The 24,296-nt window shown below is 57.3% G+C and overlaps 1 protein-coding gene and 1 pseudogene across 1 annotated transcript; one reads left to right on the top strand and one right to left on the bottom strand.

The window, feature by feature from the left end:
* Positions 1–4,786: 4,786 nt before the first annotated feature.
* LOC136303422 (maestro heat-like repeat-containing protein family member 7) lies at positions 4,787–9,335 on the bottom strand (annotated as a pseudogene).
* A 4,396-nt stretch (positions 9,336–13,731) lies between these two features.
* Positions 13,732–24,255, top strand: LOC136303421 (zinc finger protein 850-like). The gene is made up of 3 exons (XM_066207091.1): positions 13,732–14,225; positions 19,185–20,308; positions 22,796–24,255. The coding sequence occupies exons 1-3, from the start codon at positions 13,732–13,734 to the stop codon at positions 24,253–24,255; spliced, it is 3,078 nt and encodes a 1,025-aa protein (XP_066063188.1).
* Positions 24,256–24,296: the final 41 nt, after the last annotated feature.

Here is a 24,296-nt window from a genome sequence, read left to right as displayed (position 1 = left end):
GTCTAAAACTCACTAAGTCATCGATCTGAGAGGTGAGATCCATTTGGAATTAATGGCACGGAGAAGTAGTGCAACACGGAAAAGGGAAGCATAGAAATAAATAGAGGAAAAGCTCTTGCTTTATTTCTTGCGTTTTCATTTCACTTCTGGAAAGCTGTTGCAGTTTTCCAGCAACCTTCACCACAGTCCCAGCTGCTCTTTTCAAGAACCTTTGGTGGAGAACGAGGTCGAGCTGCTGGCACAAGATGTGCCACCAACTGCAGCTTCTCCTGGATTTCCATACTGAGTGCAGCACGACTTTTGCAGCAAAGCAGCACAAATGTTTGGAAAACTTTACGATTTGTCCTTTCTTTTTTCCTTGTGGGCTGGGGAGTTGTGCCATTGGTAAGGTTTTCCTTGTTACTGTTTTAATCCAAGAAAACAGGAGGTGGCACCAGCACTTGTTGGGGAATGCAACCCTGACTGAATCCAGAGACAGAATCTCCCTGACACTGTGTGAGCTCCCCGGGCTGGGCTCAGGTTCCTGCTGGGACTCTGCCGAGAGCTCCAGCTGGGATCAGCAGCAGCTGGAAATACCTCTGGGCATCTCCCTTTTCTGCTGCTCGCAGGAAGCAATGAAGTGAGTCAAGAAGTTCTGGTTTTTCTTTCTACGGGTGCATTTTTTCATTGTGTTTGACACCCCAGCGGCAATTTTTGTGATGGCCTCTCTAAGTTGATTCTATTTCAGCAGCACCAGCAGCAGGGCTGTGTTGGAGCGCTGCAAATGTGGCCGGTGTGGCTTTAATTCCCCTCGACTTAGTGCCCGGGGACTTGGGAGCATTTCAATCTCTTCTTTGCACGGTGCCGGCAACAGAAAGACTGAGTTCACTGTCACAAAAGCACAGCGGGCAGCAAGGATGGAAAAAGGCAATTGCAGTTGTCCTGATAAAATCCAGTCGGCAGCCAGAGGGGTGCAGCAGCAGCCGCGATCTCCAATTGCCAAGGCAAAGGCAGCAGCAGCCTCCTGCCGTCACCTCGGGCTGAGTGAAACAGTGCTGAAAACAGCGCTGGAAGCCGACCCTTCCTTTCTCTGGAGGCTGGGTCGGGGCAGCACAGGCGGGCCCTGAGCAGTCTGGGCTGTTGGCGGGTGAGCGTTGCTCCAGGCCGCAGTGGAGCCGGACAAAGGCCTTGGAAGGCGAGGCAGGAGCAGGTGGGAAGGGGCCGGCGCTGCTGCTGCTCCTGCCCGGGAGCCCCGGCCGGGCCGGGCCGGCGCCCGCTGCGCTGCGGCTCCTGCTGCTGCCAGAGCCGGGCGGGCCTCGGGGACAGGGAATGGACACGGGGGGACAGCAAAGGCCGGCGGGGCTGCGGGGATGCTGGTGCTGGGGCCAGCGCCGGCACGGAGCTTCAGCCGCAGTTGACCCGGAGGGAACCGCGGGGCAAAGGCTCCATTTCAGCCTTTCTTTCCTCACGGCTGCGAAACGACCGAAATAAAAGGAGAACCAGCAGGGCCCGGCCCCTTCTCCTTCGGGAGGAGCTCCACGCCTGGGGCCGGGAGGGGCCCTGAGGGGCCGGGAGGGGCAATGAAGGGCCATGAAGGGCTGTCGGGGGCCAGGAGAGGTTCTGTGTAGCCAGGAGGGGTTTGAGGGGCCGTGAGGAGCCTCAGCCCCGGCAGCAGCGGGGTCCCACCGTGTCCCCAGGGCAGGGCAGCCGTGAGGGGCCGCGAGTGCAGACGTGGCAGCAGAGCGGGCTTGGGGCACCTCCGGGAGGGGATGAGAGCCTTCCCCAGCTCCAAACCACACCAAACCCACCACTAACAGAATTTCCCATCTTTAGAATCCACTGGCAACTTGGAGTCCACTGAACCGTTTAATCCCAGTGGAAAATGCAAGGGAATTTTCCTAATGACTTACATCCAGCCTTGGTTAATCGTGTCTAAGATTTAAAAATCTGACCAGTGAAAAGTAACACTAATAAATAATAAGAACAATAGCAAGAAATAAACTCCCAAATCCCAACACTCAGCACCACACCAAAATGACCAACCTCATTTTTCTTTACTAGCACAAGGTTCACGAAAACAAATGCTGTTAACTTTCTCCACCTCACATCTTCCCCACCAGACAAATGAGGCCGTTTGCAGTGTTTAATACAAGTCACAATGGAGGGCTGGAGGGAAGAACGGGGAGACACTACCAATTTACATGTCAAACCCAGCTGTCCAGCTTCAACGTGGAGAGAATAAAATGGAATGGGGGCAGGGGCTGGTCAGATGTTCCTCTAAAGGATGGCAAAATCACCTCCAAGTGAACAGGAGGGGAAAATCAATCCCTAGAAACCACCCAGGGTGTTCAGGGACTCAGCTGTGAGGAGCTGGACATGGACAGAGGCATCTGGAACAGTTCTTTCCTCAGGCTGAGCTCTCCAGCCTGGCCCTGAAGTCAATCAAGTGCTTTCCCAGAGCATTCCATGGTTGCCAACCACCCTTCAAGATGTGGCTCACAGGAGCAGAGAACCTTTCTCAAGGTTCTGAGCAGAAAAAGAGGCAAGAGATGCCCAATTCAGAGCTCTGTTTAAAAACCTGGAAAATAAAAATCAGTTGAACTCTGAAGCCCAGCGGTGGCTCCCAGAATCTCAGAGCCAAGGGAAAACGGGAAAGGCTTTTTACAAGAAGCAACGCTGAAGAGCTCCCAGATGAATGTGTGTGACATTTTGAGAGGCTTCCAGTTTTCCACAGTTTTCCTTGAATTGTTGAAATTGATTTTGCCTTTGCCTCCTCTTGCACTAAAGGAGCCTCATTTCAGCAGCCAGGAAGGCAAAGCTCATTCCTGGCCCTGGCTGCTGCTGTCCGTGCAGCATTTCCATCCCTCCCGTGGCCTCTTCCCTCAGGGTCCCTGCAGCAGCAGCTGCCGGAGCAGCACATGGAAGCTGCAGATGGAAGTGCTGCCCACCCCAGCCTGAAGCTGCACAAGGATCCTGCTGCCAGGAACCCCAATATTCCCTCCCAGGGGCCCTGCAAACAGTCACCAATTTTCAGAAGAGCAGTGTGGACAGCAGCTGCACCTGGCCGTTATCCTCTATGAAAGGAAGAAAAAAAGACCTCAGCATCGGCTGCTCGGGGCTCAGCTGGGCGTGAGCCTGCAAACCCACAGGGCACCAAGTGTTTGGTGGGCACACAGTGGCCGTGGCTGGGGGCACAGAGCCTTGCATGGTCAGAGAGTGGCAGGAGCACCGCAACCAGCTGCAGGGCGACAGGGCTGGGTCTCAGCATGTCCTTGACCAAAACTGCAAAGCTGAGTATCACGGCCATCATCCTGACTGACTGTTCATCTGTGTTCCGCAGGAGCTCCACAAAATGTTCAGTCAGGGGCCACACTTTTTTGGCCTGTGAGGAACACAAGTCGTGAAACGCCGCCCTGGTGCCAGCAGGGCCCAGAGGCCAAAGGCCTGTCCCGAGGTACTCGGGCAGCCGTGCCAGGAGGCAGGAGAGCTGGGAGCAGCTGCCTGAGCTCTCGAAGCCCAGCCAAGCCCAAGCGACTGCATTCCCCAGCTCAGCTCCAGCCACTGCCCCCTTGTCACCATTGAGGGAGGGATCCTCAGTGAGCTCGAGAAGGGCCCTGAGTGCAAGGTTACACCTTTCCCTGCACTCACTCCGCAGGTACTTTGGGGGAGCGCCAGAGCAGCCGGCTGGCAGGAACATGGCAGCTCCCCGGGGGCTGCTTGTGGCCTCTGACACCCAATTCCTCAGGGCTTCCCACCAGCCCAGCCCCTCAGAGTCTCCCCCAGCCCGGCCAGCCTGCCCGGCAGCAGAGGCACAGCCCCACAGCAGCTCCAGAGGAGCCCGATCAAGAGGCACCGCGGAGCCCTCAGCAATCCGGCCAGCAGCACACGGGCAGGAGGACACAGACGGCGGTTCCTGGCTGGCACAGGGCTTGTGGCCATCTCCAGGCTCCGGCCTCGCAGGGATGCCCACAGCTCCGGCCCCCGCCCACGCGCTCTCTCGGCAGTGCAAAGGCTTCCGCAGTTCCACCGAGGGCCGAGGGGCTTCTGGCCATTTTCCCTGCAAGGCTGCACGCCTGGGCAGCTTGCTGAGCACAAAGCACCCTTTTCCCCCTCTTCCCCTGTGCACCCAGGGCAGCAAAAGAAAAATCCTGGGAGTCCGTGTATTGTAACACATATCCTATATTTATATACTGAAGAAAAAAAAGAAGAAAAGAAGAATCCTTTAGAAGAAGAAAATCCCCGCTGGCTCAGTTGGCCCCAGCAGGCAGAGTGTCCCAGATCAGCTCTCCGCAGAGCTCCAGCAGCGCAGCCAGCCCAGGCCCGACAGTCGAGGCCGTGTCTTCCGTGCCCTGCGGAGCTGATCTCGCAGCTTCCGCAGGATGGAGTACGGAGCTCTCTGGACTGCCCGGAGGACCAAGGCTGTTTCAATGGCCAGGTTTCTGATGGCAGGGCTGCTGTCATCTGCCGTGTCTTCAAGGGCTGCAAGACAGAGGAACACGGGGCCATAGCCCTGATCAGCAGGGACCCGAGGAGAGCCCCCTGCCAGGGCCAGCCCAGCCCGCTCTTGCCATGGCCACGAGGGAGCAGGGACCAAGGGGATTGAAACATTAATTTTGAAGAATTACAGACTTTAACTGGATATTGCTGAAGTAAGACAGATAGACTTCCCTTTTGATAAGCAGAAGCCGGATTTAAGGAACTGATAAATCATGGGGCCTGTCAACTTATGTTTGTGTGTTCTGACTAATCAATAGGCTTCAAGAAGGACAATCAATTCAGAAATCAAATACTCCTGGGAAAACGGGATTCAGTCGTCACGCAACGCTAAAAGGTTAAAAAGTCAAAGCGAAGAAGACTCACTTACTTCATCATTTTGAGACCCCGCCCCATAAAAAAGACCACCGACCCATTTCAAAGAACAAACCACGCATGCTTAATAGCTTTTGGCTAATTACCATAGGAAGCGGGGAATGGGAGGTACTAAAGTCATGAATATACATTTGTGTTTTGGGTATTCAATCCTTCTGTACATAAAAAGACCCTGTGATCTTCTGTGAGCGCGCGTGTGTTCGGGAGCTATCCCGCACGCTGCCCGGCGTCGTAATTAAACATACACTTTCTAACTCTAAACTGCTGGAGAGTCTTTTGTCCGTCATTGTTGGATATCGGCATTAGGGCGATATTCCTATTTTTTTTAATAATTCAGGATCAGCCCAAAGCTGCTGGCCATGAATCCCCGACGTGTCCCCGAATTCTCCGTGTGCTACGCCCTCACCACCCCTCGTCCGCACAGGGAGCACAGCCCTCCGCAGCCGGGCCAGAGCGTGCGGCTTCCCCCGGCAGCCCCCGCTGACAGCCCGCTGCCCCCACTCACCCGCACAGATGAGCTTGAGCTCTTCCTTCCTTCCCCTCAGGTGCCGCCCGGCCATCCCTGGGAACACAGAGCCTGTCAGGGCCCCAGCGGCACGGCGCCCTGCCGGCGGCGCTGCCAGCCCTGTGGCCACACGGCCTCCTGCCCCGGCGGGGCTCGGCCCGGGCCCTTGCCGCACTCTGCCGCCCCAGGGCACGGCTGCCAGAGGGCGGCAGCGGCCCCGAGGGCAGGCGCGGCTCCACGGCGCCGGGCGCGGATGCCGCCGCAGCCGGGCCAGCAGCCGGGGCCGGGGCCGAGCTGCGGCGGGCCGGGGATGGGGGCTCGGGCTCGTGGCTCACCCATGAACCTGATGGCCGCCTCTCGCAGGGGCTCCTGTGGGTGCTCCAGGTAGGGCAGGGCCCGGCGCAGGTGCTCGGCCGCTCGGCTCCTGTCGTCTGCCAGCTGGAGAGAGCGGCAGCAGGGAGGGAAGGGTTGGCGCGGGCTCAGCCCCTGGCCGGGCTCTGGCCGCGCCCAGCCCCGGCCTCCCCTGCCCGCACAGCCCCGAGGCCCGGCCAGCGGGCGCCGGCGCCGGGCTCTGCAGGGGACGGAGGGCCGGCTGCTGCCCGGGGAGGCGCGGTGCCGCCCCGCCCCGCGGCCCCGCTGGGCCGGGGCTCCGTGGGCACCGCACTCGGGGGCCTTCTCCGGGCTGAGGCAGCGGCTTTCAGTCCCTTACCAGTCCTTCGCCGAACCTCCACGTCTGATCCACCTGCAGCATCTGTTCAAGATCCCTCCTCCTCAGGAATCTGGCTGAGGAATGCAGCGTTTCCCGGGCGGCCTGGAGAGCAGCAGAGAGCCGCAGATGGCCCCACAGTTCAGGGCACAGGAGTGTCCCTGTGCCAAGGCCTGCAAGAGGCTCCAGCCTGCAAGGCTCCAGGGCAGGAGGCAGCCGAGCCCCTGCCCAGGGGGAAGCAGCAGCTCACAAGTGCTCACCTCAAGCACACACTTGTTCTGGTCATGGCAGTGGAAGGAGAGTGGGAGCAGGCTCTGGCGCACGTGTGACTTCAGCACCTTTCTTCCCTCTTCCGTTAACGAAACCATCATGTCTTGAAAGGCAAACATAGCGCACAGCTGCACCTGGCTATCATCCTGTATGAAAGGAAGGAAAAAAGACCTCATCACGGGCTGCTTCTGGCTGACCTGGGCACCAGCCTGCAAATCCACATGGCACAAAGTGTCCATGCGGCACTCGGTGGCCGTGGCTGGGGGCACAGAGCCTTACGTTGTCAAAGAGCGGCAGGAGCGCCTCAGCCAGTCTCAGGGCGATGGGGCTGGGTATCAGGACGCCATTGTACCGAAACAAATATTTCAGTAGAACAATGGTCATCCTGATGATGTCGCCATCACTTTCCTGCAGGAGCTCGATGAGGCTTTCAGTCAGGTTCCACATTTCTTTAGCCTGTGTGGAACACAAGTCTGTGTAAGCCCAGCCTGCTGCCACAGGGCTCAGAGGCCAAAGGCCTGTGTGGAAGCACTCGGGCAGCTGAAGTGGGAGGCGGGAGAGCTGGGAGCAGCTGTCTCAGCACCCAAAACTAAGGCAAGCTCAAGCAACTGCCTTCCCCAGCCCCACGCTGCCCGCACAGCCTCAGCCGCTGCCCCCTTCTCACCATCAGGCGATTCTTGCCGAGCACCACGAGGCCTCTGAGTGCCAAGAGACGCCTCTCCCTGCACTCGCTCCGCAGGTTCTTGGACAGGATCTCCAGAGCGATGCCGCTGCACTTACTCAAGTTGAGGCACTGGAGGACCTGAAAGGCACAGGGCAGTGACAGGGGTCCCGGCCGACAGCAGCCCAGACCCGCACAGGGCCGGGCCCAGGCAGCAGCAGCAGCAGCAGCACAGGGCGCGGGCACCGTCCCAGGCAGCTGCGGCTACGAGAGGGCACAGAGCTGGGAGGCAGCTCAGCCAGGCAGCGCTGGCCTTCAGGCTCACCTCCACAAGGAACACCAGGGCGGGCAGATCCCAGCGTGGCTGCCGTGTGCTGAGCAGCTGGAGCAGGTAGTGAATGATCCAGGAACACAAGGGTTTGGAGACAGAAGACATCTGCCTGGCAGGAGAAAAAGTAACCAACACTGTGAACCAGGGGGACAGACCTTTCCCAGGAGTGACTCCCAGAGGTCGGCTCTTTCAGCACCATCCTGCACGGCGACCTCAGGCATTTGGGAGGTGGCTCCTTGTGGGCACCCGCCTCTCCCAGCCTTTGCCAGTCTGCTTGGTGTTCCGGGGTGACAAGGCCCTCTGGCTCATCACCACAGAGACTCTGTGGGGGACCCCGAGCACAGAGCACAGATTCTGGGGGCGGCGGCGTCAAGGGGGTCTCACCTGGCCAGCAGACCCAAAGCATAGTGGTGGGTGTCAGCATGGAGCAGCTTGTCCCAGCCACGCTGGCGTTCCATTGCCACCACCACATTCTCACAGCGCATTTGGCAGAGCAGGGACTTGAGGGTCCACGCTGCAAACCTGTGTGCAGAGCAAAGCCCAGGTCACGCTGGGAGCACTGGCTCCTGCCCTGGAGATTTGGCAGGGACAGGAGGACTGGGATGGAGCACCTGTTGGGGCTGGTGGCAAGGCCGTCTCGCTCCTGGCATGCCTTCCAGAAGGTATCGATCTCCTCTGGTGGATCCAAAGTGCTGGAGAACACTTGGAAGAGCAGATGCACAAGTAGGCGGGGGAAACACAGCCTCACTTCGAGTGGGACATAGTGCTCCTGGAGGATCTTCCACATCACCGCAGTTGCCTGCAAAGGACGAATCCCCCCGACACAGTGTTGAGGTGTTGGTGTGGCAGGGCCCCAGCGTGGCACGGAGAGGCCAGGGGAGACGCAGGGGGAGCACCGGGCCCGGTGCCCCTGAAGCTGCCCCTAGGCCAGGCTTCATCCCAGCGCCTGAGGCAGGGAGATGCGGTGGGGGAAGGAGGGTGGAGAGCTGCTGGAAAGGCAGCCGTGGGGTGAGCTGGGGCCAGTTCCAGAAACTCACAGCCAGGGCAAAGACACCAGTTTTGTCCCCATCCGAGGTGCACGTGCTGTGCTCTGGCCAGTCCTCCAGCACACGGAGGAGCATCATCTGCGCCGGCTTCGCAGTGCTGGGGGAGCACAGGATGGCCTTCCACATGGACAAAGCAGCTCTGCAGGGTCAGAACTCTGTCTCAGGGGGGCCTCGGACACAGCACCGTGGCCTGGGCTGCAGGGGGGAGCTGAGCTGGCTGCCAGCTCTGCCTCTGCCCACTGGCCCTTGCCAGCAGCATGCAGGCAGCCCAGCCCTGTGGGGACAGACCCCCGAGGGGCAGGGAGGGAGCACGGCAGCAGGCTCGGGGCCTGCCATGCCAGAGCTGGAGAAGGGAGCAGCCGGAGGGCCCTGGATTTCTCCTTTGCTCAGACACCTGGGACAGGCTGTACAGGATGATGGGCTGGGGAGCCCTGAGCCCTCTGGGCAGGTGGGCCCCATACCTGTCACACGATGGGGCCACACGCAGGAGAGTCATCACCACGTCAGCAGGCTGTGCCTCGGTGAGATCCAGCAGGGTCCTGAACAGCTTGTGCCCAGAGTACTCATTGGCCAGGAGCCACTGGTGGATGTACCTGACCATGGCAGGCGCCTGGAGAAGGCACGGGAAGACTTGGAAAGCTGCCAGAGGGAGAAATGTCCCCAGCTTCCCCAGAGAAGTGCTTCCCTTTCCGCACACTGGGTGGCCTGGGAGGGTTACAGGGACCAGCAGGGGTGGCTTGGGAGGCCAAGCAGTTCCTGGGAGGATCAGACCCTGGTCACAGGCTTCTTACTTGCTTTGGCTTGGAAAATCCCTCCTCTACAAGCATATCCAGCAGGGCAGCACTGGACTTGGTTTTGAAGAGGTCCTCAGAGTATCCTCTGAGCCCAGTCTCCTCTACTGGGGCAGCTCCAGGACCTTCCTCTTCCACGCTGGCCAATTTGGGCACTCTTGGGGATCTCTGCTCCATGTCAGCGACTGGACTGATGGGGACTTGCAGGAGAGATGCCTCGGAAAAGCTCCGAGTCAGCAAGTCCTGCAGCGGTGCCTGGAAGGCACCGACACAACTGAAGTGCTGGGAAGAGTTCAGGACAGCAAGTCCTGCACTCTGCTCTCGAGGGCTCCTGCCACAAGGACGGGTGACTCTTGGTCAAGGATTGTGCTTTGGCCTTGAGGTCAACCGGCGGCAGGAATAACGCCTCGGAAAAGCTCCGGGTCAGACACGAACGAGTGTGCTGTGAGGGGGCTCCTCACGACACCGCTCTATCCTGTCCTGTCCCGTCACGTGCTCCGAGCACAGTGGCACAGCTGCATCACCACCAGCACCTGTGTCACCATGTGTCACGAAGGCTCCTTGGACACCCTGTGCCGTTCCATGCCACAGTGAGTGACCACGCTGCTGCACCGTGTCACAAAGGGCCAATGCACACACTGCCACCTGCCCTGGGGCCGCCCCCAGCCCAGCCAAAGTGGCCCGGGTTGGAAGGAATCCCTCGCCCCAAGCGTCTAAGACAGCCCTAAGACAGGATCTTTCGGAGCGCCTCAAACCACGGGCAAACGCTGCCCTGCTCTGCGGGCTCAGGGCAGCAGAAGGAGCCCCCAGGGCTGCCGACACAGCCACAGCGGGAAGGGCACGGGGCCTTGCACAGAAGGTGGCACGGCCTCCTTGGGACACGTCTCGGCCGGTGGCCGTCCTAAACCCGCAGGTGTGACACAGACGAGGAACGTGTGGGCCAGGGCACCAGCGCTGCTCTGACCCCTGGGGCCAGGGGAGCGCTGAAACCGGCAGGTGTGGCAGAGTCCCCGCACAAGCAGAGCTGCCACCCCCTGAGCCCTGGCAGTGCTGGTGTCATCTCCTGCCCCAGAGACCTGTGCCCCGGGGGGCTTCTCTGCCACAGGGCAGCCAAAGCCCAGGTGCATTGGGGGCTGTGCTCCTTCCTCCAGGGGATGTTAGCAGGAGCACCTGGAGCAGCTGCTGGCAACACTTGGTCTCTTGTCAGAAGCTGTTACTCCATGCTGAAATTGTTTTCTCATTGGAGTAATTTCCTGCAGCACAAAATCACCCTGGCAGCGAAGGCATAGAAGGATCCGGCATTTAAGAATGCTCAGTTCAGGAAAGCTTTACGTCCCATTGCTCAACTCAAGTAGTTCCAAAAAGTTGCAAACTTCCTAAATTCATGGGAATGGCCCGAGAAGGTGATAGGTTTGGAAGTTTCCTTGCCATCTCAAAGCAGCAACACATTTGCCTTAAGGTCATCCATTGAATGTCACTGTACAAAACATAAGACTACACAGGGGCAAAAGAAAGGCCTTGCTTTGGTTTCGAACATTTTTCTCTGAAGGGATGATGATAAGAACCTAATTCTCTTAAGGAATAAGGGCTCTCCAGCAAGTGAAAGTCCACTCAGTGTTACAAAAGTAGCCCAAACAAATGAGTAGACTGCAGGAGGGCTAATCCTCCCTATCCTGCTACAGATACCTAAGTGGCCGAGAAAGTACAGCTCTCCCCTCTTCTCTGCACGAGAAGCAGGACCACGAACAGAAAAAGTCCCAGCTATTCCTTCTGTCCTCCATAACCAAAGCTGTGCTAAACCACAGATGCTGCCTTCAAACTGACTCCAATTCCAGCCTCAACCTCTCACCTTCCAGACAACTCCTTCGCCAGCACCCTGCCAAGTCCCCCAGGTGTCCCCATCCCTCAGCAGAGCTTTCCCGTCTCCCAGCAGACCCCCTGGTTCCCTGCACGTGCCGTGGGATGGCACTCAGGACGATGTGCTCCAAGGCCTTCCCCGGTAGCGAGCTCAGGCTGCCAGGCCATCGGTTCCTGGATCATTCTTCCCGCCGACCCTTCCTGCGCACGGCTCTTCCATTTGCACGTTTGCGCTCAGCTGGGACTTGTCCACTTCACCAGGACTGCTGCTAAAGGATGGAGAGCAGCCTGGCAAGCTCCTTCTCCAGCTCCCTCTTTACTCTCGGGGGAGGTAGAACATGTCACAGGAAAGCAAGCGGTGCCAAAAGACCTGGGCGGCATCAGGCACATTTAGGAATGAAACAAGGCCTTTGTTTGATGGAAGGAAGCACAGGCAATTTAGAGAAGCAAAGAGTACTTAGCACAGATATCCTTAAGTACTTAGCACCAGTTAACATAAGAAAAACCTGGAAGCCTAGCATGACAGGAGAGTGACTTGACAAAAAGCTTTAGACATAACCTTCCAGAAGACCTAAGGGCGGCCACAGAATCAGCCCTGTGCAGGCAAGGGATGAGGAAGACGAGCTGCTTTGGTGCGCTGAGACCGATCCTGGCCAGCAGGTGGACATTAGCTTCAAGTCTAGGAATCTGACACAATGGATTTCTTTGTAAACCCCCTGCCTATCCAATCACCTCAGCAGTGTAAAGATGGATGGTATTTTTAATAGAATTCCTACATAAAACCACTGAAATTTAGACGAGGCAAAGAAGCCTTGTGGTGGAGTGCAGACCCCTTCCCTCCTGCCAATAAAAGAGCTTCTGGCGGACGATGCATTTGTCTGCTGATTTCTTTGAATTCTAGAGACCCCTCAGCACTGCTCTATCCTGAGGGAACACCCTTGGCCTTGACCCGTAGGCACCCGCACAAGCTTCAAATCAGCTGCCTCAGCTTGCAGGACCTCTCTTGGCCGGCATCCTGACGGGGATGCAGGACTGCTGCGATGCACTGCTGGGACCCGGCAGGACAGGACCAGCTGTCTCGTGTCCACGTAGCAGCACCCCCTGACACAGCCGGGGTCATCCCGAAAGCAGACAAGGCTCACGTGTCTGCAGAGAGGAGCAAGGAGCGCTGGGCTCCTCTCAGGGGGTCTCAACTGGGCCTGCTCCACAACACGCCCCCATTTGAAGGCCTGCTAATGCCCAGCTGCCAGAAACGCCTGCCTTGTTCTCTCCAAGATGCACAGGAAGAGCCGATGAGAGGGCGCCTTGGGAGGCAAACCTTCCAAGCCTTTTCTGAGGCCAGGGACACAGCAAGATCAGCCAAGACTCTCCGTGCCGCCTGGCCCACACAGCCCAGCTCGGTGCCGGCCCTCTGGGCCGGAGCCGCTTCCAGCGAGCAAGACAGAAATGCATATTGCCAAGAGTTGAAACACAGCAGACAGGTAAGATGTGAGACGTGTGTGCATGAAGGCCTTTGAATTCACAGCTCTCCGAGACAGCTTTGGGGCTCGCAGCTGTTCAGAGATGCTCCTGCTCACACCTCTGTCCACAGTGGGGGTAACACACCCTGCTGCAGGTGCTTGCCTTGGTCTCTGCAGGTTCAGGTGGATTCCAAACCTGCTCTTCACAGCCTTCTCCCTTCCCTTCTCCATCTGCCAAGTGCCACGGGCCTCAAGGACTGAAAGGACCACAGACAGCTAAAGGGGGACACTTGCACCTTCCTCACTGGGAGCTCCATGGAAAGCGCTTTCCTTGAGAAGCAAGCCTCTTTTCCCCAGAGGCGTTTCCCCACATTGGGAACTTTCCTGGGGAGCACCAACACACTCCTAAGAAACCCTGGCAAGGCTGAATTCCTTCTGGTCCTTTGTGGCCAGGCGCTCCAGCTCTAGCTCGTATTCCCCCCAGTGTGATTCCAGGTGGAGGTTCGCACATGCAGCCCCAGGCCCTCTACAAACACAAGCCGCCCGCTGCCTCTTCACCTGCCTCCACTCCTGCCTGCGCTCACAGCAGCAAAACCAGGCTGTTCCCGGCCAGAGACCAGAGCCCTGTTCCCGCAGGACGCTCTTGCCAGCACCTTCCAGGACTCTCCGCTGTGCACGCAGCACTTTTCATGCCCGCTCTCCACAGCCTTTGGAACACAGAGCACAACCTGGCTGGCGCTGCCGTCAGCACACCCCAAACACAGGCGGAGGAAGGAGAAGCAGGGGCTGCTTTGTGGCCATGCCCAAGAGAGACTGGAAGGGTGCCCTCCCTCTGCTCTCACTTGGGTGCCTTTCTGACAGGCTCTGAGGCAGGGGCTGCGATTCCTCCGTTGTGGGGACCAGAACCGCAGCCGGGATCCCGGCACTGCCTGACGGCGCTCTGGGCAATTGGCACGGTGGTCGCGTGTCTCAGCCTCGGCCACCGTGCTGCTGCTTCACTTGCCCTCAGGCACAACAAAAGCTCAGTGTTTAGTTGTCAGGGATGCTCGGGAATAAAACAATCTGAAACGTACTTGTGACTGCAAAACAAGTTTTCTTTGATGAGTTGCTGATGCAACAAATACATCCCAACCCCTGGATTGGTAAAAAGCTGCTGAGCGGCAGCAGGAGACGGAAGGTGATGCTCAGCTGGGAGATGCAGGCAGCCCATCCAACTTCAGGGCATGCCCTGCATCAAAAGAGCGTGAATTTAGTCCATGTCGCCACTCCACCCCAGAACCAGGTTTCATAGCTCCTCCTCTGGACTGGAGCTTCTCCAGTTACATCATCACCTCACAGATGGCCAGAGCAGGAGTGGTGAATGTGGGCAGAGCTTCGGCCACAGAATCAACCTGATCCAGCACCAGAACATCCACACTGGGGAAAGGCCGTACAAGTGTGGGGAATGTGGGAAGGGCTTCAGCCACAGAGCCAGCCTGAGCTTGCACCAAAAGATCCACACTGGGGAGAGGCCCTACAAGTGTTGCCAGTGTGGGAAGGGGTTTCGGGTCAGCAGCACGCTCCTTGAACACCAGCAGACACACACAGAGGAGAGGCCCTTCCGCTGCCCCGACTGCGGGAAGGGCTTCAGGCACAACTCCAACCTCATCATCCACCGGCGCATCCACACTGGGGAGAGGCCCCAAGAGTGTCCCCAGTGTGGGAAGAGCTTCTCACAGAGCTCAGCCTTGACCCAACACCAACAAAGGCACCATCAGGAAAGCCCTGCCAGTGCCCCCAGTGCAGAAAGAGCTTCGAGCTCGGCTCCAGCTCCAGCCCCCACTGGAGGAGCCACATTGGGCAGGGCCCCGGTGACCCACATTCCCTGTGTTCCGTGTTGGGTGGATTTTAGATAACTTTGGGTGGTTTGGGGCCAAATCTGGTGGGCTTTAGGGTGGATTTTTTATCCCTTTGGATGATTTTACGCCCATTTGGGTCTGGTTTCGGCTCATTTGGGTGATTTTATGATAAACTGGGATATTTTTGGTGGATTTTAAGTCCCTTTGAATGATTTTCGCCCCACATGGGTGGATCTTAGGTGTGCGTGGGAGATTTTAAAAAGGCCCCTTCTTTTTGGTTATTTTTGGCCCTTATGAGTGGATTTTCAGCCTCTTTGGATAATTTCATGTCAAACAAAGTCCTTCTCTGGTGATTTTAGGTCCTTTTGTGTGGCTTTCAGGCCATGTTGGGTGATTTTAGATCTTTTTGGTTGATTTTAGGCCAAACCGGGTACGTTCAGTTTGGATTTTACACCCATTTGGGAGATTTAGGAGTGCTTTCAGGCTATTTTGTGTGGGTTTTTTTTTAAACCAGTTTGTTCAATTTTAGGCCCCTTGGTTGGATTTTAGAGCCCTTTGGATTCTTTTAACCCCATTGGGCTGATTTGAGGCCAAACCATGGAGATTTAGGGTGCATTTTAGTGCCCTTTGGGTAATTTTAGGCCACTTTGTGGGGATTTTAATCCCATTTGGATAATTTGAGGCCAAACCTGATCGGGTTTAGGGTGGATTTGAGGCCCCTTTGGAGAGTTTTAGGCGCATTTTGGGGGATTTCAGGGCAAACCCGGCGGTTTTAGGGCCGCGCGTCCCCTTGGCCCCGCCCCTTTCCCCTCCCAGTTCCCGCCCTTTCTCTGACCCCGCCTCGTTCCGTTCGTTCCCCGCCCTTTCATTGGCCACGCCTCCTTTCCCTTGGGCCCCGCCCATCTGCTGGCACGTTCCGTCCAGCGCATGCGCAGATGACCCAGAAGTGGCTCCCCCGGGCGCCGCCATCTTTGTTCCTGGTCCCCCGAGCCGGCTCCGGCGTGTCCGAGACCTACGGTGGGGCAATGGGGGATCTCTAGGGGATCTCTAGGGGATCTCTAGGGGTCTGGGGGGACCTGGGGGTGTCTTTAGGGGGTTTAGTGGGTGGTCTGTAAGGGGTTTAAGGGGGTCCATAGGGGATTTAGGGCGGTCTGGGCGTCCCTAAAGGGGGTTTGGGGGGCTATAGGGGCTCCATAGGGGTCTGAGGGGTCTATAGAGGGTCCGTAGGGGTCCGTAAAGGGGCTCGGGGCGTCCCTAAGTCCGGGGCTCTGGGGGTCTCTTTTGGGGATTATTGGGGTCTGGGTGGCCTTTCCGGGGCTTGGGGGGTCTGTCGGGGATCTGGGGGAGCCTGTAGCGGCTCCGGGGAGGTGTGGGGGTGTCCGTGGGTCCCTGTGTGGGGTTTTGGGGCGGTCTGAGGGTCCCCAAAGGGGCTCTGAGGGGGCTCCAGGGGATATATAGGGGATCTCGAGAGGGTTCAGCGTGGCCTGGGGGTCTCTCTAGGGGATCTGGGGGTCTCCCTAGGGGATTTTGGGAGGGCCTGGGGGTCCCTGGAAGGGGTCTGAGGGTCCATTTAGGGGATCTCAGGGTCTCTGCAGGGGATTTGGGGAGGGCTTGGGGCTTCCTAAAAGGGGCTGGGGGGGAGGGTCCCACAGGGGATTGGGAAGGGGTCTGGGGGTCTCTATAGGGGATTTAGGGGGGGTCTGGGGGGTCTATAGGGGATCTGCGGGGGTCCCTAAAAGGGGTTTGGGGTGGGTCTATAGGGCTTCTATGGGAGCCTGGGGGAGCATATAGAGGGTTTGGGGAGGGTCTTGGGGTCTCTGTAGGGAAAATTTGGGATCCTTGGAGGGAATTTTGGGCTCTGTACAGGGAATTCTTGGAAATGCAGAGGTCCAAATGGGGCAATTTGGGGTTTTCTATTGGGAACTTTTTTGAATTTTGGGGCCTCTATTGGGAATTTTGTGGGGAATTTTGGGGGAATTTTGGATCCAAAAGCAGGGACTTTGGGTCCAAGTGTGGGAATTTTGGGATCTCTAGAGGGGATTTTGGGGAATTTTGATACCAAATGTGGGAAGTTCCGGCAGTTCTTGGTGATCTGCAGCACCGGCACGAGCAAGTCCTGCCTGCTGCACCACTTCATCGAGAGCACGTGTAGGAAATTTTGGCAATTGTCAAGGATTTCAGGAATTCTGTGACTTGTGGAAGTTTCGGGAAATTTTCTTTGGATTTTGGGGGACTTTCTGGGTGCTTTCGGGGATTTTAAAAATATTTTTAGGAACTTTGGGGTGGTGTTTTTGCATTTTCGGACTGTTTTCTGTTGTCATTTGGGGGCTTCTTTGGGGTATATGTTGGGAATTTTGAGAAATCTGAGGAGTTGGGGAGTTTTCAGGGAATTTTTGTGGAGTTTTGAGGGATTTTAAAAAATATTTCTGAGCATTTGAAGGGTTTGTTTGGCTTGGTTTTTTTCATTTTCTGGGTGATTTTTGATGGAGTTTGGTTGAATTTCTGGGGAATTTTGGGGAATTTGGGAAATTCTGGGTAGTCTGGGAAATTTTGGGAATATTACTGGAAGTTTTGCAGGCATTTTCTGGTTTTTTTTCTTTTTTGAGCTATGTTGAGGCTTTTTTCAGGATTTTTTAAAAATAATTTTCCTTTTTTATGCAATTTTGGGGTGATTTTTTTAAAAATTTTTGGGAATTCTGTGTCTCTCCGGGCTCTCCCCCATCCTGCGGCATTTTGGGCAATTTTCTGTCACTCTTGGGTCATTTTTGGTCACGCTTTGACTCATTTTGAGACATGTTTTGTAATTTCAGGGGCATTTCTAGTCAGGTTTTGGTCATTTGGGGGCCATTTTTTGCCATTTTCTGGCACCTTTCAGGCACTGTCGGTCTCTTTAGGGGCGTGTTTGGTGACTTTTGGGCCGTTTTTTGCCGGTTGCGGTCCCGGTCTCAGTCTTGTCCCAGTGCCAGCTCTGGTGCCGGTTTCCGTCCCGGTCTCGGCCGCAGTCCCGGTGCCTGTGCAGCGCCGCTGCGGGTGCTGCTGTCGGTTCCGGTCCCGGTCCTGCAGCGGTGCCGCTCTCGGAGCCAGTCTCGGATCCGGTGTCGGTCTCACTCCTAGTGCTGGTGCCGCTTCTGCTGCTGATTTTGGTCTGGGTCCAGGTCCCGGAGATTTTAGGCGGGTTTGGGTAATTTTAGGCCAAACTGGGCAGGTTTAGGGTGGGGTTTTGAGCCTTTTAGTGTGGATTTTTGGCCCCTTTGTCTGATTTTAGGCAAAATCTGGTGGGGTTTAGTCCCATTTGAGTGATTTTAAGATAAACTGGGCAGTTTTAGGGTGGATTTCTGATCCCTTTGAATGGTTTTTAGGCCCATTTCGGTGGGGCTTAGTCCCATTTGGGTGAATTTAGTTGAAATCTGTTAGGTTTTAGGGTGGACTTCAGGTACATTTTGTTGATTTTAGGCCACACCCGGTATTTTCAGGGAGGATTTCACAGCCTTTTAGGAGATTTGAGGGGATTCTTGGCCATTTTGTGTGGGTTTGAAACCACGTTTGGCAATTTTAGGCCGCATTGGTTGGTTTTAGACCCCTTTGGATGATTTTATCCCCAAGTGGCTGATTTCAGGCCAAACCCTGTGGCTATAGGGTGGCTTTTAGTGCCCTTTGGGTGATTTTAGGCCACTTTGTGGGGATTGCAGGCCTCTTAGGGTGATTTGAGGCCAAACCTGATCGGTGTAAGGGTGGATTTTAGGCTTCTTTAGACAATTTCAGTACCGTTTGAATGCTTTTCGTTCGAACCGGGCCCTTTTAGGACCGCGCGTCCCCTCGGCCACGCCCATTGCCCTCACGATTCCCGCCCTGTCCCTGACCCCGCCCCTTTCCCCTCCCAGTTCCCGCCCTTTCCTTGGCCCCGCCCTCCCAGGCCGGGCCCGGGCCCGGGGGAGGAGGAGGAGGGAGGGAGGAAGAGGCGCCGCGGCAGCAGGAGCGGGAGGAGAAGACGAGCGGAGGGAGCGGCGGCTCCAGCGCTCCCTGAACTGGCGGCACCGCCGGGATCATCGCCCCCATCCCGCAGGTGGCCGGGGAGGGGGAGCTCGCCCCAAATATCCCGGGGGGTCCCTGGGTTTGGGGTTGGTTGGGGGGATGTTTGGAGCTCGCGGGGATCCAAAGCCGAGCAGCAGATGCCCCTCGGGGGGACATCGGGGGCTCCCCGGGAGGTGTTTTTGGGGGGTCCCGGTGTCGGCAGAGCCGGGGCGGGGGAACACCGGGTTTGGGGAGCCCGGGAGAGCCGCCGCTTCCCTGAGCGGGAGCCCAGAGAGAGGAGAGCCCCGAACCGCAAAGCGGGGACCCCGAGAGGCGGGGGAACGCCTGGGATTGCCGGGACCCCGTTAGGGGCTGGAGGGGCGGGATGGCCGGGAAGAGGGTTCGGGAGTCGCGGTGCTGGAAGTGGCTGCTCCTAGTATAAGCCCAGTCACTCCCAGTATCTGTAGGTGGGGAGACAGAAGAGGGGGGAGCTTTTTGGGTTCCTGGGACTCGCCGCAGCCCGGGGAGGGCGGGCACCGAGCAGACGGGGGATCTCCTTCCCCTTCCCTGTGACACGGAGGCAAATCCCATCCTGTCCTTGTCCTTCCTCCCCCAGACAAGGAGCCGAGCATGGAGAGCAGGGAGGACAAATCCCCGCGGCAGAAGCTCGTGGCAGAGGCCGTTTTGAGCGGCTCCACGGCGCAGGAATGCAACGGGGAGGAAAAGGGCCGGAGATCCCTGAGGAGGAGGGGCTGCAAACGCAGCTGGCGAGGATGTGAGGAGGAAAGAGCCAGGCCGGGCCGGGAAGGCGGCCGGAGATGGAGCCAGAGCTCAGAGCTGGTGGTCCATGAGCAGCTTCGTGATGGGGAGAAGCCCCACAAGTGCTCCGAGTGTGGGAAGAGCTTCAGCCAGGCCAACAGCCTGATCTGTCACCAAAGGATTCACACAGGTGAACGACCCTACGAGTGTGGGGAATGTGGGAAGAGCTTCAGCCAGAGAATCAACCTGATCCAGCACCAGAACATCCACACTGGGGAAAGGCCGTACAAGTGTGGGGAGTGTGGGAAGGGCTTCAGGTACAGAGCCAACCTGAACTTCCACCAAAGGATCCACACTGGGGAGAAGCCCTACGAGTGTGGGGAATGTGGGATGAGCTTCAGCCAGAGGTCCAGCCTACTCCGCCACCAGATGTTCCACACAGGGGAACGACCCTACGAGTGTGGGGAATGTGGGAAGAGCTTCACAGAGAGAGCCACCCTGATTGAGCATCAGAACATCCACACTGGGGAAAGGCCGTACACGTGCTGGGAATGTGGGAAGGGCTTCAGGCAGAGAGCCAACCTGAGGCTACACCAAAAGATCCACACTGGGGAGAGGCCCTATGAGTGTAGGGAATGTGGGAAGAGTTTCATCCAGAGTTCAAGTCTGATCAGCCACCAAAGCATCCACACCGGAGAGAGACCCTATGAGTGTGGGGAATGTGGGAAGAGCTTCAGTCTGAGGTCCAGGCTGATCTTTCACCATAGAATCCACACTGGGGAAAGGCCCTACAAGTGTGGGGAATGTGGGATGAGCTTCAGCCGGAGCTCCCACCTGATCCTCCACCAAAGGACCCACACCGGGGAACGGCCCTACGAGTGTGGGGAATGTGGGAAGAGCTTCAGCCAGAAAATCAACCTGATCCAGCACCAGAACATCCACACTGGGGAAAGGCCGTACAAGTGTGGGGAATGTGGGAAGGGCTTCAGCCACAGAGCCAGCCTGAGCTTGCACCTAAAAATCCACACTGGGGAGAGGCCCTACAAATGTTGCCAGTGTGGGAAGGGGTTTCGGGTCAGCAGCAAGCTCCTTGAACACCAGCAGACACACACAGAGGAGAGGCCCTTCCGCTGCCCCGACTGCGGGAAGGGCTTCAGGCACAACTCCAACCTCATCATCCACCGGCGCATCCACACTGGGGAGAGGCCCCAAGAGTGTCCCCAGTGTGGGAAGAGCTTCTCACAGAGCTCAGCCTTGACCCAACACCAACAAAGGCACCATCAGGAAAGCCCTGCCAGTGCCCCCAGTGCAGAAAGAGCTTCGAGCTCGGCTCCAGCTCCAGCCCCCACTGGAGGAGCCACATTGGGCAGAGCCCCGGTGACCCACATTCCCTGTGTTCCGTGTTGGGAAGTCACCTTGCCGATTATCCTTTTGATTAGACCTTAATTATTTTCTCTTCTCCCTCTCTTTGTACTGCAAAAGCCAAGAGAGATTGTAGCCCTGCTTTCGTGCCTGAGATCTTTTGGTTTTATGAAATTCTTTTCTCAGGGAATTTTCTGTAAACAAGAGGAGTGTTTCTCTAAAAACTGTAGCATTGTTTTTCATTCCTTTTCCTAGGAGGGACTTCTTGATGTCCCTCTGGTCTGACCAATGTGATTGACGAGGTTTGTCTTTTTGTCACCGATCAGATTGGTCTGTGTAAAATACTAAGGGAGACACATTCCGAAAAACTAAAGGAGTCATTTTCAGCCTTCTGAAGCTCCGAGTCTCCTAGCTCGGTCCCGCCCGGAGGCGCGGCCAAAACTCCCCGGAGCGAGCGCGGCGATCCCGGAGCGATTCCGGGTCCGATCCCCGTCCCGGTTTCGGGCTCGGTCTCAGTCTCGGTTTCGGATCAGCGCCAGTCTCGGAGCTGGTTCCGGTGCCGGTCTCGGTCTGTCCCGGAGCGCTGCCGGTCTCGGTTCTGGCCGCGGTCCTGGAGCCTTCCCGGGGCCGGTTCCGGAGCGCTCCCGGCGCCGGTCGCAGTGTCGGTCGTGGTCTCAGTCTTGGTCCCGGTACCAGTTCTGGTGCCGGTTTTGGTCTCGGTGTCGATCCCAGTGCCGGTGCCTGTGCGGGGCCGGTCTCAGTTGCGGTGACCGTCTCAGCCTTGGTGTTGCTGCAGGTTCCGGTGCTGATCTTGTCTCGGTCCCGGTCCCGGTCCCGGAGGTTTTTGGCCCATTTGGATGATTTGAAGCTAAACCTGGTGGATTTACGGTGGATTTTCGGCACAATTGGCGATTTTAAGCGAACCCGGGCGGTTTTAGGACCGCGCGTCCCCTTGGCCCCGCCCCTTTCCCATCCCAGTTCCCGCCCTTTCCTTGGCCCCGCCCTCCCAGGCCGGGCCCGGGCCCGGGGGAGGAGGAGGAGGGAGGGAGGAAGAGGCGCCGCGGCAGCAGGAGCGGGAGGAGAAGACGAGCGGAGGGAGCGGCGGCTCCAGCGCTCCCTGAACTGGCGGCACCGCCGGGATCATCGCCCCCCATCCCGCAGGTGGCCGGGGAGGGGGAGCTCGCCCCAAATATCCCGGGGGGTCCCTGGGTTTGGGGTTTGTTGGGGGGATGTTTGAAGCTCGCGGGGATCCAAAGCCGAGCAGCAGATGCCCCTCGGGGGGACATCGGGGGCTCCCCGGGAGGTGTTTTTGGGGTGTCCCGGTGCCGGCAGTGGCTGCTCCCAGTATGAGCCTGGTCAGTCCCAGTATGAGCCCAGTCTGTGAAAAACAAGGTTCACTTTCTATGTAAATTTTCAGAAATAGGTTTAATAGAAAATGAGTCAGTTAGGAGATAAAAAAAAAAGCTAAGTACGTTTGGCCGGTTGACTTGGCATTTAGCCAAGTCCACACTCTGCTGTATCAGAGTCATTCTTTAAATGCCATTGCCATTGTATCAACCTGTTGAATGTTCATATTTTTCCATAAACTAGTTTCCATATTCCGGGAACTGTTTTGCATGGTCCCTCCTTGGGTCCGCTGTTTTAGGGCATGCGTGTTTCTTGGCTGTGTCTTCCTTATCACCTCCAGGTTGAGCCTTGGTCCGTACTTTCTTCAGATGGTAGATGCTGATAGTTGGTATCTCAATAGCAGAGTCTCCTTTACATGTTCACTAGATGTTATCCCGACCAAACAGACAGTTTAAGCATACTATATCATCTAGTACCTCTATGCCTAATTTTCTTTACTAATAGCAGAACTAAAAAACCTTATATCATTACACAATATTCTTAACCATATAGAACACATCTTGCAAAAAGCCAAGTTTATAATATGCATTTATAACACTGGTCAGTCCCAGTATGAGCCCAGTCAGTCCCAGTATGAGCCCGGTCAGTCCCAGTATCCGTAGGTGGGGAGACAGAAGAGGGGGGAGCTTTTTGGGTTCCTGGGACTCGCCGCAGCCCGGGGAGGGCGGGCACCGAGCAGACGGGGGATCTCCTTCCCCTTCCCTGTGACACGGAGGCAAATCCCATCCTGTCCTTGTCCTTCCTCCCCCAGACAGGGAGCCGAGCATGGAGAGCAGGGAGGACAAATCCCTGCGGCAGAAGCTCGTGGCAGAGGCCGTTTTGAGCGGCTCCACGGCGCAGGAATGCAACGGGGAGGAAAAGGGCCGGAGATCCCTGAGGAGGAGGGGCTGCAAACGCAGCTGGCGAGGATGTGAGGAGGAAAGAGCCAGGCCGGGCCGGGAAGGCGGCCAGAGATGGAGCCAAAGCTCAGAGCTGGTGGTCCATGAGCAGCTTCGTGATGGGGAGAAGCCCCACAAGTGCTCCGAGTGTGGGAAGAGCTTCCGCTGGCAGAGCGACCTGCTCCGCCACCAGAGGACCCACACTGGGGAGAGACCCTACGAGTGTGGGGAGTGTGGGAAGAGCTTCAGCCGACGGTGCCACCTGATCTGCCACCAGAGGATCCACACCGGAGAAAAGCCGTATGAGTGTGGGGAATGTGGGAAGAGCTTCAGCCATAAATCCCACCTGATCCGTCACCAGATGACCCACAGTGGGGAGAGGCCCTACGAGTGTGATCAATGCAGGAAGAGGTTTCAGACCAGCACTTATCTCCTCGTGCACCAGAGCACGCACACGGAGGAGAGGCCCTTCCATTGCCCTGACTGCAGGAAGGGCTTCAAGCGGAGCTCACACCTCATCCTGCACCAGAAGATCCACACCAGGGAACGACTCGATGAGAGCGAGGAATGTGCGAAGAGCTTCAGCGTGAGGTCCAACCGGATCCATCACCAGAGGACCCACCCCGGGGAACGACCCTATGAGTGTGGGGAGTGCGGGAAGACCTTTAGCTGGCGGTGCCGTCTGATCAGCCACCAGAGGATCCACACAGGAGAACGGCCCTATGAATGTGGGGAATGTGGGAAGAGCTTCAGCCAGAGAATCCACCTGATCCAGCACCAGAACATCCACACTGGGGAAAGGCCGTACAAGTGTGGAGAGTGTGGGAAGGGCTTCAGGCAGAGCGGCAGCCTGAGGTTCCACCAGAGGATCCACACTGGGGAGAGGCCCTACAAGTGTTGCCAGTGCGGGAAGGGGTTTGTGACCAGCACCCTGCTGCTTGAACATCAGCAGACACATGCAGAGGAGAGGCCCTTCCACTGCCCCGACTGCAGGAAGGGCTTCAAGCGGAGCTCACACCTCATCCAGCACCAGAAGATCCACACCAGGGAACGACTCAATGAGAGTGAGAAATGTGGGAAGAGCTTCAGCATGGGGTCCAACCGGATCCATCACTGGATGACCCACGCTGGGGAACGAACCTTTGAGTGTGGGGAATGTGGGAAGAGCTTTAGCTGGCGGTGCCGCCTGATCAGCCACCAGAGGATCCACACAGGAGAACGGCCCTACGAATGTGGGGAATGTGGGAAGAGCTTTAGGCACACACCCAACCTGATTATCCACCAGAGGATCCACACTGGGGAGAGGCCCTACAAGTGTTCCCAGTGTGGGAAGGGGTTTGTGACCAGCACCCTGCTCCTTGAACACCAGCAGACACACACAGAGGAGAGGCCCTTCCGCTGCCCCGACTGCGGGAAGGGCTTCAGGCACAACTCCAACCTCATCATCCACCGGCGCATCCACACCAGGGAGGGCCCCAAGAGTGTCCCCAGTGTGGGAAGAGCTTCTCACAGAGCTCAGCCTTGACCCAACACCAACAAAGGCACCATCAGGAAAGCCCTGCCAGT

Source organism: Chamaea fasciata, unplaced genomic scaffold, assembly GCF_029207755.1.
Source record: "Chamaea fasciata isolate MVZ Bird 193981 ecotype frontalis unplaced genomic scaffold, bChaFas1.0.hap1 SCAF_33, whole genome shotgun sequence".
NCBI classification, from domain to species: Eukaryota; Metazoa; Chordata; class Aves; order Passeriformes; family Sylviidae; genus Chamaea; species Chamaea fasciata.
This window is presented reverse-complemented; position numbering and strand designations above follow the sequence as displayed.

What these genes read in the sequence shown, in the direction of transcription:
- LOC136303421 (XM_066207091.1), top strand. Translation starts at nt 13,732, where the DNA reads ATGTCGCCACTCCACCCCAGAACCAGGTTTCATAGCTCCTCCTCTGGA. An exon ending in ACCCAACACCAACAAAGGCA is followed by an intron (nt 14,226 to 19,184) that starts CCATCAGGAAAG and finishes TGAGCAGCTTCG; the next exon opens with TGATGGGGAGAAGCCCCACA. An exon ending in GCCCCAAGAGTGTCCCCAGT is followed by an intron (nt 20,309 to 22,795) that starts GTGGGAAGAGCT and finishes CGGGCCGGGAAG; the next exon opens with GCGGCCAGAGATGGAGCCAA.